This window comes from Aythya marila, assembly GCF_965140915.1.
Source record: "Aythya marila genome assembly, chromosome: 3".
Classification (NCBI taxonomy): domain Eukaryota; kingdom Metazoa; phylum Chordata; class Aves; order Anseriformes; family Anatidae; genus Aythya; species Aythya marila.
In genome coordinates, this window is record NC_139044.1 from 31,881,338 (window position 1) to 31,897,658 (window position 16,321).

General features: G+C 42.0%; 1 protein-coding gene across 3 annotated transcripts in view; it reads right to left on the reverse strand.

Moving 5' to 3' along the window:
- RMDN2 (regulator of microtubule dynamics 2) overlaps nt 1-7,471 on the reverse strand; it is a 47,490-nt gene extending 40,019 nt beyond the window's left edge. The window contains exons 1-2 of one of the 3 annotated variants that reach the window (XM_082757797.1): nt 7,389-7,471; nt 5,968-6,437 (exon numbers count right to left, since the gene is read on the reverse strand). In XM_082757797.1, the coding sequence (XP_082613923.1) occupies nt 5,968-6,419 (452 nt within the window). In that variant the 5' untranslated portion in view covers nt 6,420-6,437; nt 7,389-7,471. Of the gene's footprint in view, nt 1-5,967; nt 6,838-6,870; nt 7,096-7,388 lie in introns of those variants that run through there. The other 2 variants (XM_082757795.1, XM_082757796.1) reach the window with 2 other exon arrangements.
- Nucleotides 7,472-16,321: the final 8,850 nt, after the last annotated feature.

Below are 16,321 nucleotides of genomic sequence, written 5' to 3' on the forward strand. Positions count from 1 at the left end.
CTGAGAAACAGCAGAGGGAACAATTTGAATTCGCTTGTTCATTTGCATGTTTCAATGGTGGCAAACCAATACCTATCAAACAACCTCTGGGAAATGAAAAACACAAATGTTTTTTTTTTTTTTTTTCAGTATAAGACAATGCCAGTAGTTTCTAGGGACTGCAACAGGCTGTACTACCCTGTGCCTGCTCACATCAGTCAGACACTGAGATAAGCTAAGGCACTGGAGTTTCTATGTTGCTGTTCTGAGCAAAGTTTATTTCCATTTGCAAACGAAAGAATCAAAATGTTTAAAATCCTCTTCAGCTTGGTTTGAAGTGAACAGAGTTTTTCAAGAGAAGGACAGAAATTAATTGTCCTGATACCAAATTTTTCAAGGGAGTGTAAATAACACCAAGTGGTTAAGCTTGGGCATGCTAGTTACCACCTGAGATGCATCAGCATTCCTCTAAGTTTCTCCCCAGTTCCTAAGAAAAATAAAAATAGTGCTTTCAGAGGGCCCTTCCTCCTTCGTCTCTACTCCTACAGCTCCAGAGCTGACACTGCTGCCTCCTGGCATTTCTTCCAGGGAGAGCACAAAGGTGACAGCCCTGGCCTCCGTAACTTACTCGTGCTGAGTTCCCACCTCACGAGCCAGGCAACCCAGGCAAACTCCCACATTGCTCAGGAGTCACGGGGGTAAAATAACAGCAAGGTAATTTAATCAAGTATCAAACATTAAACACCACTTCAACCATTTTGGCAAATGAGGCACAAAGAACTTTTTTTTTCTGGTTTGTTTCTGATGGCATAAATTTTCTTACTAGCTCTCCATTCAGTCCGTATCGTGGTTGAAACTTTTTAAGCATGAAAACATAACATGCTACGAAGGCAACACAGCCTTTTAAAAAATACAGAGCTAGGATTTTTCCTAACAATGAGGTAAGCTGTGCTTTACCAGTTTGAACTGAAGCAAGTTTTATTTCAAGACAGGAAGTGTGTCCAGACACTTATGGACAAAATAAGAGCATAACAGATATTAACGATATAAAACTACAATTCAAAGAGCTTGATAATTCATTTCAACAAACCTGCTAGCAGGCTTATTCATCTGCTCATTGTAGAATTGCAAACTACATGTTACAAAGAGCTATAAAATTATATATATATAATTTTATATATAATATAAAATATTATAATATATAATATATATTATATATAATAATAATAATAATATATATTATAATATATATATAATATATATATAATTGTATAGCTCTTTGTGTATATATATATTTTATATATATATATAGTACTCTTTTATATATATATAGTACTGATATATATATATATATATATATATATCAGTACTAAACCAAAGCAAATTAATGCATGTGTTTTGTGTTTCAACAGTTCAAAAACTGCTAGTCTAATGGATGACCAAAGTAATCCAAACTGGAAATTAACAAAAAAGGATTGAGTGTCATTACATAAAACATTTGTAAAGCAAGGCATAATAACACTGATATCTGCTATTTCACTTGTTTTTTTTTTTTTTTCCTGCAAGAAGTTTAATCAGATGATAAATAGAAAACGTTTGAATGTGATTGGATCAAGCACAGCCCTGAGGAGAAGGACCTGGGCGTGATGGTTGGGAGAAACTCAACATGATCTGGCAAGGTGTGATTGCAGCCCAGACAGCCAACCTTACCCTGGGCTGCATCAACAGCAGAGTAGCCAGCAGGGCAAGGGAGGGGATTTGTAAGACCCCACCTGGGGTACTGCATTCAGCTCTGGGGCCCCAGCACAAGAAGGGCATGGACCTATTAGAACGAGTCCAGAGGGGCACGTCTCCTGTTAGGACAGGCTGAGGGAGTTGGGGTTGTTCAGCCTGAAGAAGAGAAGGCTCCAGGGAGACCCTACAGCAGCCTTCCAGTACCTAAAGGGGGCCTACAGGGAGTGTAGTGATAGGACAAGGGGGAATGGCTTTAAACTAAAAGAAGATAGGTTTAAATTGGATATAAGAAAAAAATCCTCCACGATGAGGGTGGTGAGGCACAGGTTGCCCAGAGAAACTGTGGATGCCTCATCCCTGGAGGCACTCAAGGCCAGGCTGGATGGGGCTTTGGGCAGCCTGGTCTGGTGGGAGGTGTCCCTGCCCGTGTCAGGGGGTTGGAATCAGGTGGTCTTTCAGGGCCATTCCAACCCAACCCATTCTACGATTCTATGGTTGCACAATCTTGAAGGTCTTTTCCAACCTAGATTCTATGAAAAGTGAATATTTATATGTGACAAACTAATACCTGAGAAATTCAAAGAACTTGAAAACTATCTACAATCAGTGTGAACTGTTTTCACCTTTATTACCAATAGATTTTATTTAAAAGAGAAAACAGTGATAAGAACGTGAGGAGCAATGATCAACCAACAGGACTGTGTTGGATCACTCAGGACTGTTTAAAGTCCAAAGAGCAAATGGAAACCATGCTAGTGACTCACCACACTGCGCCTAAGCTGTTCCAAAATCCAGACAGGTAATACTGCATTAAAAACAAAAACAAACAAACAAACAAACAAAACAAACCACAAAACATTCAAACACACAAAAAACAACTGAGCTACCTGGTATAAAACACTGCTGGGGTGTAAACTTGCTCTGCTGGTTCAGAAATTGTTGGCCTGCCTTTTAACTGGCAGGCACAGGGCCTAACCAGGTATTGGCCGTTCACAACACCCCAACTTTGAGACGGATCAAACATCATCTGTTGTTTTCCCGGTGACTTAAAAAGTCATAAGCTGACACAAACCCTGTCTCATCCGCTCCAGCTAATTCAGTAGAAAGGTGATTATATGTCACAGACTGATCTGGATCAGATTGGCATGGATGACCCAGTAGAGCATACACACCCAACAGGACTGATAAACAGCCTTTGAGGAAAAGTTTACCAAACCAGAGTCAGGTCAGCCAAAGATTGCACTGAAAACAAATGGGCAGCAAAAATAAACGAAGAAATGGTTAAGCGAAGAAATTCTTAGAAGCAGGGAAGGGAAATGTTAAGAGAAAAATTATAAATAAAACATCAGAAGGAGAACTATTTACTGCTGTGAACCTTTCCGGTGACTGATGCCAAAAGCATTTTGAAAAGCCTGGGTGAAGCAAAGCCTTGCTGAAGACTGAGGCCATACATGACACTGGTGTCAACAGTTCATCAGTGCTGCACCAGGGAGGAAGCGGCTTTAAAGTGACAAGTAGGGCAGAATTAGGTGAAACTCTGCAAGCCAGGTGATCATCCAGACACAATCTATTCTATTTGTAAATGAATGTGTGATTGTTACAAATCCTCAAATCTTAGACTGAGTGAATGAATGATGGAAACCAGAACTCTTCAGCATTCAGTCAGTGCCTCATGCATCCAGCACACATTCCTACAGGATAGCTTTTATTATGTGAAGATATATCTAAATCTATTTTTAAAAGGGGGAGGAGGGATATTTTTCCACTTAGAATTCCCACATAACTTTTGAAAGGCAAAATATAAAGCTTCTCTCTCCAAGGTGTTAAATACCAACAGTGACATTGGGAATATGGCCAAAACAGATCAAAGCAGTGAGGGTCATAACAAGGACTGCCAGAATCAAATAGTTTATAAAATAATAATAATAAAAAAAAAAATAGGTAGTATTAAAAGCTGGGAGAATTCTTCAAATCTGAAATTGATGTAGTTATTCAGCACAAGTGCATAAGACTCTTATGATTACTTCATCTGCCAATTCCCAGCATCTACCCGTGTGTCATTTAAAACCAGAATTGCTTAACACAAATAAAATCCTGTCTTCTGGATCATGAAAATATTGCTGGGGCAGTGAAACACCTTGCAGGTACTTTATCTCAGATAGTGTACAAAAAATGAAAAAAAAAAAATTTCACAAAAAAAATTAAGTGGATTCACCACTGAACAAAAAGCAAGGCACATGGTGTTTATACTTAGAACACATGAATTTCTGATGCGTGTTAACCAGAAAAAAACCTGTGTTGTTATAACCTCTCACAGAATAAGCACAACTGCCACTGACGTTACATATGACCTCAAAATAACCTATATAAAATTGAACTGTATGCACGCTAGGCAGTAGGCTTAATACCCTACATCCGTTTATAAGGGGAAGAAAAAATACAAAAAGAAAATTACATAAATGAAATCAAACTATCTTAAAAAGAGAAGATATGCAAAACAAACACATCAAGTACAAGGTGTTATGAAAAAAACGCACACAAAAAAACTCTTTTCAAAGGAGATTAAAAAATAGCACTGATAAAGCACATAGTATTAGTCACTTGGGTATCTATAACCTTGGATTCTCTTCCTTCCTTCCAATTCTACGCAAATATTCGTCAGAGAAGGCCTCTCTTAAGGACACATTCAAAGCTCTTGCACACTCTAATCACTTGTGTCGGATCATCTCATCAGTTTCTTCATCACAGAGAAAAACCTGAACAAACAAGTTTCTTTGGTTAGTTCTCAAACAGCAATGCATCTGCCCTGATGAGAAAATGTGGCGATCCCAATTGCTAGGTGTGGGATAACAACTATCCTGTGTTTGGGAACCTGATTATTTGTAAACCCATGCTTTAGCTTTACCTACATCTCCAACTATTTTATGCTCAGTGCAAAGGCCTCTGCAAACCTACCCCCAAAAAAATAAATAATTTGAGGAACTATAGAACTGAAACAACTGAATGCCACATGAAGGGAAAATGTTTCTGATGACCCTTGTCAATACTGAATATTTAAAGTAAAGAAAAAATGAAGAACTAATTTGTAATATAATTGTGGAATCTCAAAATATGGTCTCAAAATAAAAGACTTACAAAGCATACGAGCTGGGATATAACACAAGAAGAAATTCTGCCCACAGGAACTTAAAATGAATATGAAGAAACTCTTCAAAAGTAGAATTTCATTAATTATTATGTGCATTATTCTTTTCTCTTCAGAATATTATAGTTGATTAAAGCCTCCTTAAAGAAAAGAAAAAAAGTGACTTACAATGGACAATTTACATACTAGTGTAGGCAGCATTATGTCTGTATACCACACCAAGGAGGTGGTACCAAAAAAAAACCACATTTGCTATAAACATGCCCTGATTAAATTGCATGCAAGTATCTAACCTGATTATATCAAAACGAAGATGTAATTACTGGAAAGTAACATCATCACCATTTTCACATTACTACTGTAGGGTCTATTAGGCAACATATGACAATAGGAAAATATAGTCCCTCTCCTGAACTCCTGGTACGTTCTCCTGAACTCCTTCAGCATGTTCCTCAACTGAAGCCCCCATTAACCACAATGGGACCAAACGCCATGATCAAAACCAGGAACTTTGTACCTTAGTCAGTACCTGAAATCCCTCACGCTTAATTTTAAGCCAGCAGGAAACATACACAATAGCAAATGCATATAAACAAACTGCCACTTGTACATGCTTTGCATTCAGACATAACTTCCATGGTGTGTAATACCTTTTGGCGGAACACTGTAAGAACTCATCTTTAAGGCCCAAGGGAGACAATTACCATGAAAAGCACAAGAGCACTCCTACAGTTTGAACAAGTTCTATCAGAGACCTGAGACAAGACTACTGTCTTAATGGAAGCACTCTTAAAATCACAGCATTATCATGAACTTTGCCTCTTATTACATAGCTATGTAGCAATACTGCATCAGATGGTTCCCAAACAGGCTGGTGGAAATCTGTAATGTGCTTCATATTAAACCAGCTTCACATGTCGTGCAGACTTACAGATGGTCATCCACAGTTCTCTCTGATTTAAAAGCATCTGATTTTTTTCCTGATTGGAGAGAACTTTAAAACATATGTAGAACTTTTGAAGGGCTACTGTTTCCAATACAAAGTTTCACACGCATATTGATGCAAATTGCAATGCATATGTAGCATAAACAAAATATTATCGACTCACCCTCCTTCACTTTCTGCCTCCTCAGAGCTGGTAGCTTCTTTTGCAGGAGTTGTATCAGCTTTTCTCCGCCTTGCTGCTCTGTGTGATGGGCTAACTCTCTGAGCATCTCCCTTCCCTTGGAGCTCATCTCGAACAAGCTCTTCAAGCTTTGGAATAGCTTCTTTCAGAAACTTCACCTCCCTCTTCAGTTCATCCACGCTTATTAGCAAGTCATTCAACTTTTCCAGTATCTGCAGTTGCCTCCTGTGTAAAACCATTACTGCCCCTTGCTCGTTATGAGTTTCATGTTGCATGCCTACAGAATTAAGCTTGTTACCTACATCTGCAAAGTCAGGTATACGCACAGCTGCACCAGGTTTTCGGACCTTGCGGTACCAGATCAGGACCAGGCTTATTCCGGCAGTCCCTGCCATGATGCCCAGTATCAGTCCTTTATTTTCAAAGCGAGACATTTCTGCGCTCTCCTACAACTGGGAGACAACAGTCACAGAATTAAAGACGCTCTCCCCCTCTACCCAAACGACTGACTTCGCTTTTAAATCGCAAAAGCTTGAGGCTGGGATAACCGGTGCAGATAGGAAGCCACAGTGCAACTCCAGCAGCTTCTGCAATAGCAGCCTGTGTGCAATGACAGCAAAACCGAGCCGGCAGCGACTTGTTTTGCCGGAGGGGGGGCAGCGGGGCAGCACGCTGCCCTACCCGCACAGCACCGCAGCCTTCACTTCTGACCTCCCGGCTGCTTTAAGCTGACGTTTTTCCTTTTTTTTAACGCCCAAACCCGCTGTCCTCGGCTTGCCGCAGCGCTCAGCTGCCGGGCCGCAGCCCAGCAGGGGGGTCCCCGCGGCCGCCTCCCCACAGGGCGCCCACCCCGCGCCCGCCGCCGCCTCGCCCCCCGCTACCTACCGGGCCCGGCCCGGGGCCCGCCGCGCCTCACGGCCCCGCTGCGGCGCTGGGGGCGGCGAGACCCGGATCCAGGGGGCCGGGCCTGCGAGGGAGGCAGCGGCCGGGCCTCGGGGCACGGCTGCCGGGGCCCGCCCTGTGGCAGCCCCGGGCCGGGTGCGGGTCCCCGGGTCCCCGAGAGCCGCGCCTGCCGCAGGGGGTGAGCGGCGTGGCCGTTCAGGGGCGGCTTGTGCTGTTATGGCTCTGCCTTCGGGCTGCCGGTGCTGGTTTCTGCGAGCTTCACCTTTGCTGCTACTCCCAGGAGGCAGAGGGGGGGTGTGCGCTGCAGCGGGGGAGGCCTGGTGCTGCACAAGCACCAAAAAGCCCTGACCGGCTGCATGAAGGCTTAATAGTACCTCAGCCACCTGCCAGCCCCAAACTGAGCGTGTTTCTCCAGTCTCTTGCACTCTGCCCAAAGTCAAGGAGGAACTTGAGTCTGACAGGGTGTGGGATGCATTGCACCTACAGCCCCAAACTCGTACCTGTGGCACAAGACCATTCTTTCGCCTTATGGCAGTATTTCCTCCTGTTGCTGGCTTGGCAGAAAGGACCATTGGAGACAATTCGCTGTGCCCAGCCGTTGTCCTGAAGGCTCCAGGAGGGTCCCCGTGCACAACGTGCCCTGCCAGAACTGCGAAACAAACTCGGGTTCTTCTGCAAGAGCCCACACAAAAGGCATTTACTGAAATTATTACGACTGCAGGACAAGAGATTGATCTTCAACAGTTGGAGCTTTCCCCAGCCATATCACTCAGGAACAAAGAAAAGTTATTAAAAACAAACAAACAAACAACAACAAAAAACACCTTAAACAGGTACCAGGAACATAAATTGTGTTCCCAAACAGAATTTCAGTCTTAATGCAAATTAGCAAATGTAAATCTATCTTTTAGTCTTATAGTCTAATATCTCTTTATCTTTGAACACAGATTTCCTTTATAATAACAGTAACTGCTAACTAGTTCCCCATTGAGAACCTGAAGATGAAATGAGCCTTATGGGAGGCCAAATTACAACCTGAGAGGAAGGTTCGTCTATTAAGATGGAAAAATGAATCCTGTTTCAATATTCTACAATTTTCCCAGTTAAAAAAATAAATAAATAATAATAATAATAATAAAGTATGGCCTGTTCATATGTTCATAATTTGAAATTTGTAAGCTCTTCAATTTTATAGAAACTTCACTAATTTCCAGAGAACAATTTTCACTATGATAGAAATAATTATTTTAAATTACATAATCCATTAGTGTTTAAAAACAAAACTGTATTACATGAATCCTCATGCTGATCGTATTTCAAATGTTTAGGAGTGGTAATAAATTTTTGTTGGATAACCTTTACTTGTATTTTCTCTTTTCAACACCATTTGCCAAAAATCTTTCTATAAGCCAAATAAAACAGGAAAGGTTATTAAAAAGATAATTAATCTGAGGACAAACATAGCTGAAACAGGCCTGCGGCCTTAGACTAGGCAACTTGCTTTCAGATATAATAGTCTGTGAGAACTGCTTTCTAAATCTGCCATTAGTTTCTCTGGATGCATTGCAACTCTGAAAATCAGGTCACAGGTCTGGATCCAAAGTCCTAAATTGCTTTGCACCTGCAGCCACCTTACCCAGGCATTGCAATGCTGAAGTGTAGGAGTCACTGCATGCGTGTCACCTGCCAGAGGACAACAGCTCCCCACGCTGGGACCTAAACACTGATTTACCTAGACTTGGCACATTAAAATAGCCTAAATCTGATAACTATTCTAAGCAAACTGAAAAGAACTGTTTTTAGGAAAGTGCTGTTATTCTGCATGTGTATTTTTTTTCTAGTTCAAACCAGACTTTGTACCTGAAGTCCTAATAAACATCCAAGTCCAGACAGCTGTCTGTTAGACAACGTCAGACTCATTGCTAAACAGTGTACTTTTAGCTCTACTTCCTAAGGAGACAGAGCTTACGCTCCCACCTTGTCAGTGCACTGTCCTGCTGTCCCCTAATACCATGACACTTTCTTCACCCAGTAGCTCCTGCATCTTCAGAAAATTTTGACAGAAAAAGAAAGAAGTCAATCTACTGAGATTCCTGCAAGTTTCATGATGGTCAGCAGCTCTGATGTGATGAGACCCTGTTAGCATCCTGCCTTCCTCCCCACCTGCCCCAGGCAGATGTTGCCGGATGAGCTCAGCACTCCCGAGCTGCACTGCAGACACACCTGCCTGCTCACAGCACTGATCGTGTAACACCAGGCTGTGTCGTTTAACTGGTCTATTGGGATATTTTGAGCTTGGACAGTAGCTTTGTGTCAGACTAGAAAAGTTAGCTTATTATTGAGCAATTGAGTTCAAAGGGTGAAAGTACCATTACATTATAAGTAACCAATGTATGCTGTTTCCAGCCAAGATGCATATTAATAACTTATTGGTGTTCTAATTTCTGCGTGAAAGCCATTCATATTTTACAATCAATATAAAATTCTTTAGCTGTAATTTTTAATTTTTTTTCTTTCTTTTTTCTTTCTGGAAATGGCCCCTACCTAGATATTAACCTGCTGCTTGTAACAAATACAGAAACTTTTTCATCTGTTAGTAACACTTCATACACTTCATACTTATTATTTCAGCAGTTGTAAGCATATAATCAAACCCTGTTAATAAATCACCAAATATTGTGAAAGTTTAAATACCTTTGACCAGGCTTGCTACCAGCCTGTCAGAAATCCTACTGTTTTGTCAAGTTTTATTGAATTCTCCCAAGTCATATGCTCTAAAATAAAATAAAATAAAATTCTAACTTACCTCAAAAGGAAGGAAAGCATTCACTGTCCGACTTGCATAAATATATCTTGATAAATCTTGTCAATATTCTCTGTTGCTCTTGCCCTGGGCAATTGCCCTTAATGAAAAATTAATAAATTGGAGTCATAGGGGATCAATAATAACACACTGATATTTATTTTTTCAAATAAAGATATACTGTTTAGCATAATTCTCAGAGGAGATGAATTGCTATAACTGCACTGATTTTATGCCTCTGTGTGTGCACAAGTAACTGTACCTCTGCATCCCCTCCAGTACTTTTGAATCTCTCCCTGATCACAGTTAAATTTAACAGAGAAGTAAGTAATGAAAAGTTTCTTTGAATTACTTGGTGTTTTAAAGGGGAAAATTCTGAACTTGCTCCCCAACTATGAGGGATATTGCTCACTCCTTGTTACACAACTAAGAATTCACACAGAAGAAATGCATTTTGCAGGGGGAACTGAATTACCAAATATAACCTGATAGGAAACTTGGCTTCATTAGTTCAATGAATTAGTTCAACAGAACCATCCGTTCATTTATTTATTGTGTTGATATGATCTAGTGCTGCGATTTCAGCTAAGCAAAAATGGTTACTAATGCCATGGTGTTAAAAAAGAAAAAAAAAAAAAAAAAAAAAAAAAAGGAAAAAAGTGCTGTTCTTGCTTCTTTGTGTTTGTCTTCATCTCACCAGAAATCTCAAGGACATTATCAAGATGTATTTATGCAAGCTATGTTAATTTTTTAGGCCAAGGTACATTATTCAGCTTCCTTGGTACAATAAATGAGAGTTGGCAGCCCAAAATAATTTGTGTATGTTGTGGAGACAACAATAAGAATACATATGCAAGGTTACATTAGCCCTAACTCCATAGGGCTGCCTGATGCCTTCACAAAGAGAAGTTTTCATGGGAATGCTAGAGTATACATCAAAGAGAAAAAAGATATGAATAGTCATGAAAACATAAGAAGAGCGTGTGTACAAACATATATTTTACATCTACAAGTATATTAACCTCAGAAGTCCATCAAAATTTTACAAATACACATGCGTATGTGTAGGTGTATGCCACATCACCCAATCTGTTTTCTTCTATTTAGTAAGAAATGCCCTTTTTTTCTGCTTCCCTATACTATTTCAGAGCATTAAAAGGTATTTTAAAGAGCTTTACAGTTTCTACCTGCAAATGGCAGTGCCCCTTTCTGAACTCCACAGATCTGTCCCTCCAATATGGCTAATATACATGTAGGTCCCTACAGTGTCTGCAATTTCACATAAAAACACTGACTTTGTTCAGGGGATATGCCATGTTCCTCCATCGTTTCTGCCTCATTTTTGTACCAGCCTTTCTGAGTTTGTCAAAAATTTCCCTTCTGATTTCAAGTTTTTGTCTAGGCCAGTACAGCTATGTGTACATCATCAAGTGGTGGGGACCAACAGGGGTGCATCTGGAGGCAAAGTAGCTGTGCTGAGGCCGTGACATCCCTGCCATGCCCCAGGTTAATTTTTGATGAGCTGTGGCCTGTTCTCAGGAACTCTGTGCATACCTAATGCTTCTGCAATGGATCTTCCCGAAGTATGGTTCCAGTGTTCCAGGCCTGTTCCATGGGGTGAAGCAAAGCTTGCCAAGCTGGGACAACTGGGAGATTTGCCTCAGCAGTGCACACCTAACCCAACCCAAATCATTGCTCTGTAAATACACATTTACACTGCCAAGCATAACTGCATCTCCCATAAGCCCTAGAATTAGCTGTGGCTTGTAGCATAAAAGGAAGACATCATGAAACTCAGACAAGACAAAACAAACCCATGAAGTCAAGTCCCTGCCTAACTAAAGCCGCTCAGTGGACATTTTTCTTTATCTCTAAAAAATAAGTCATTTACATATCAAAGTTTTCAGCTGATACCATTGCAAAGACTAGAATAGAATCATAGAATCATTAAGGTTGGAAAAGACCTTCAAGATCATCTGGTCCAACCATCACCCTGCTACCAATGTCACCCACTAAACCATGTCCCTAAGCACCACGTCCAACCTTTGACTACTTTCAAATATTTTTAGAATAAATGAGAGACTTCTCTTCCTAAACATCCCTTCAGTGAAATGAAGTTTAAAATAGTGAATATTTTACAACTAATCATTTGAGTGAACATGAAGCTTGTCAACATTCACCACTCTTTGACAGCCTTCTGTGTTGCTGATGAGAGACTGGTAACACAGAGCCTACTACCTGTACCTAGCTCTGTTGCAGACATGTACGTGTCCCTCAGTAAATCATTTCACCGTTTAGCATTTGCATTTCCCTTTCAGCAATACCATAAAATGTTAAAGTTACAGCTATACAAGTACTTGTATATATAAAAATTATGCTATACACACCATGAAGATGGGATTTCTGCTACAGTCAATGCACACACATATTTACACTTGCAAGTACATACACACACAGAGAGAGCGTTCGACTTTGCAGATTGTTTCAAGTCCCTTGTTTTGCTTTTCCAGCAGGTCTGTTAAAATACAACATAAGTGCAGAATGTGTTTTAATTGCTGTTTGCACCTGGTCGTGGCGTTTGAGGAGCTTTTTGTCCCTGGATCTCAGCTAGAGCCCCCTGGAGGCCGAACAGCAGGTAAGTGGGGCAGCCTCCTCATTCGCCGTTCTCCTGCTGCCACCTTGTGGGGAAAAAAATGTGCAAAGAGAGCATCAAAACCAGCCGTCAAGAACGGGAGCGTTGTGTCCGTGTGTTTCCATCGCTATAGCTGCTCCGAATTCAAAAATATTGCAGCCAAGACGTACGACTGGGAGTAAAACAGCGGGTCACGGAGGGAATCGGTCTCCAGCGTGGCGCAGAGAGCTGCTCTCTCTGACCACGGAGGATTTTGTGGCATCTTTTTTACCAGAAGCAACGCACACCACCCCCCCGGCCCGCCCTGCCCTGACATGGCCCCGGCCCGCCCTGCCATGGCGCCGTGACGGGGCCGCGCGGGGGAGCCCGAGGGCCGCCGCCCGATGGCTCCGTCGGGGCCCTGAGGCCTGGGCGCTGCCTGGAGGCTTGCGCCGGCTCCCGGTTCGTGGTATAAGGCTGCTGTGGGGTTTCCAGCCCGGCAATAAACAGGAAACCTCGTGCCTGAGTCCCTTTATGGGAAATCCTCGGGGAAACGGAGCTGGGCTGGGACAGCGGGCTGCGAAGTCTCTCCACACAGAAGCATCCCGCTAAGGGTGGGTGCTGCTAGCTGGGCGCCTCACCAAGGTCGGTCTCAAGAGGTTCAGGTGGTGTGGGGAGGCACTGAACAAACAGAGGTGTTAGTCTTTGGTTTTCACTAGTTTTATCTTTGGTGAAGAGATAAAACTCTAGATAAGAGATAAGAGGTAAGGCAACAGGAGATAGGGGATCTCCGGTGTGGAAAAGAGGAAAAAAAGGATGAGGGTGGGAAGAAGAATGGTGGTAAACAAAGCTGCTTGGACAACAGCTTGCTTCTACGCCAAGCAGGAGTCCAGTTTTTCCACTGATTTCCCACTTTTCCCTGCCCTGAAATCAGTGTTCACTGGGGCTCTCAACTCACCAGCTTATCTGAAAACCATTTTTTTTTGCTGAGTTACTTTTCTGACAGGTTGGTGGTGAAAGCAGGAGCTGACCAAGGGCTGAAAGAAAAAGTGAGCAGTTGGATTGGCTTGACCCATCTCATGGAATTGCACCTTGAGGATACACCACTGATTGGGACTGTTGTAGTTGGAAAAGGGTACCATACACATGGACAAAGGAACAACAGCACTAAACTGCTCGTATCCAGAAAAAACCTGCACCAGGAGGAGAGTACCTGGTATCTCATACACTAGTTAAAAGAGCAGCAGAGCTCTCTGTGGTGTTTGCGCTTGTTTCAAGCACAGATCTGCAACGAGTTAATTCTCATGGTGTGGCTCTGTGTAGGCTGACCCTGGACAAAGATTCAGCTTTGAGTATTTTGTCCCCTGAGTCTTAGAAAAAAATATCAAAGAGAAAGGGAAACAGTAGAACAGAAGCACCAAATAAAAGCAGAATGATCAAAAGTAAAAACCTAAGGTAAAACCAAAGAAGCAAGAAATAAAGGAAGGTAGAAAAAAGTCTGTAAAATTTTTAAAGGCTTAGAGAGCTTGTCTCTGCATCAAAGGTGACCGTGACCTGGATTCCTTCCTCCTGAATTTAAGTGTGTTACCAGAGTGCATAGGTATGGGCTTTCTCTAACTTCTGTGTAGAGAAAGGCACCTTCAAAGGGCAACAGCTCCTTAAGTAGGACAGCAGCATCCATCTGCCTCTGGCTGTAGGTGACTCTGACGCTTGCTCTTATATGCCTAGGGTATACTGACCTCTGCCTGTTGCAAGATAATCCTTGTCATGGAAATTAATGGAGAAAAATATTTGGATTGTAATATATTTGAGGTCAGCCCATGTGACCATCATTTTCTCTTTGGTCTTAAAAAAACGTGACTTTAGTTTCAACCTTTGGCAAGATGTCCTGCAATCTATTTTGAACTGAAACAGGAGGATGAGCAGAAAATCACAACGCTGTGACAGCTTCCCTGCTTATCTTGGCTGCCTTCTCCCAAAAAATTGTGCTTAACAGCAGTCTGGTGCAACAACGAAACTTGACCATTATTTCTAAACAAACATGGATTTCTCTGTGCATTTTTTCTTATCTGTATCTCTTTTTATGCTTTAATCCCTTTGAGGCAATGGCAGTCTATATCTGTGATGGCACTAAGACCATAATCAGTGTTCAACAGTAAAGCATAGAAGTTAGCTCAATCCAAGCTGCAAAACAGCATGGTTTTAGACACTTACCTTTGAAAAGTCAAGTTGCTACTTAGGTCCTGGTTGGTATTCTTTGTAATATCTACTTCTATGTACCACGAGGAGATGAAAAACGTGCACTAAGCACAAGCTTCCTACTTCCATTGTGTTTTACTTTCTAATACATGGAAAAGAGTAGTACATGGAGGGTTGCCATGTAAAGAAATAGTATGATAATTGATCTGTTGAGAAAGCAAAGTCGCAGTTACAGTTTAACAATACTACTTATCAGGAATAACATCCTGATTCATTTCAAAAGCTCAGCTTCAGTGCTAGTACTCTTGGGCACAGTAATTTTGGTAGCTTTGCATACTTCAGATAGATGCCATTGTTCATGTAAGCTATAAATGCGTCTCAGCCAGATGAGGTGACAAGCGTGAGTTATTAAACAACTGGATGTTTAATAAAAGAAGCATATACTTCTTCCTGGGAAAAAAATATCAGGAGAATTTACTTTCCTTTTCAGCTCAAAGAACATTGACCAATTCTAGGATTCTAATAAAAAGCAGAACTTTCTATCAGATGATTACAGTGTTGCATAAAAGCCATTATTTAAAGTTCTGGGCAAGGCACCTGCATTGTTTTGGCGGTCACACATGAGTGAATAGACATACTTAATTCTGGAGGGAATATCTGACATTTCAGAACTGTATTCGTGGCTGGGTTGCGGAAACCAGCATTACAGACCAGTTGTAATGCTAGGTCTCCCAGGGCCCTGTGCCTTCACCCTGCAAGGCTCTCTGGCCTTTTTGCCATTTTCATCTGGAAAGGCAATGGCAAAACAGGGCAGAACTCGCTGGAAATTTCTGACAGTACATTTCTCCACTGGGGAAAAAAACAAAAACAAATTGTAATTGACAGATTTCTGAGTAGTGCATTGGCTCTGACAGAAGCCAGGCAGGATCCCAAGCTGCCTGCTTCCCCTGCAGGCATACTTGGCTTCCTATGTCAGCAGCTTGCATGCTTTCCGGGCTCCTTGACAGTGCTATAAGGAAGCTACCATTGGTCAAGGAGCCTGCAAACCTGCGGGGTGGAACCAGGATCAAGCCCACATTTTCAGTATGATCCAACTTTGGACAGATAGTCTTTTCCAGAAATGTGGAGGATAAAATCTGGTTCTCCAGCACTCTGATGACCAAGCAGATGGTCTCCTTTCCCAGAGCACCAGAGGCAATGCCAACAGCAGAAGGAGCAACCATCCTCCTCTAGCCCAGAAGCAGCAGCAAGGGTGATAAGGTGATCCAAGGAAAAAGAGGCATCCCCTCTTCCCTTTTCGAGGTACAGAGGTGGAAGGGACCCATCAGCACCATGGGTCTGTGGTTGCTGGGCTTTTCTGTTCCTGGCACATACCATCTTCCGTGGAGATACAGTTAATGGATATTTAGCACAGATCAGTGAGCGAGGGCAGTAAACACAGGGCAATTAGTAGTTCTCAACTCCTGTTTTCAGACTGATAAAGGCACTAGCACACCCTGCTACATCAGTGATGCTCGGATCTTGTTTGAAACTCTCCTTCACTGGGCATCTACAGTTTTTAAGCAAGTAGTGAAAAGCTAAGCAACTGTTCAACCTGAATATTTTTAGGCTTTCTACCTGTAAACAGCTGTTCTTCAATACAGCTCTGAGTACGTGTATTTCATTTCCAGTAAACACAACATAATAGATTACCCAGGCAACACATGGCAATTCTGCTTCTCTTCCCTGTAGAGGAGAAACTGCTGTACAGTGAATTTAACTAAAGCCCAGAACACTCTGTGTCACTTAGACTTCATAACAGCGCAGATCCTGAAGTCTTT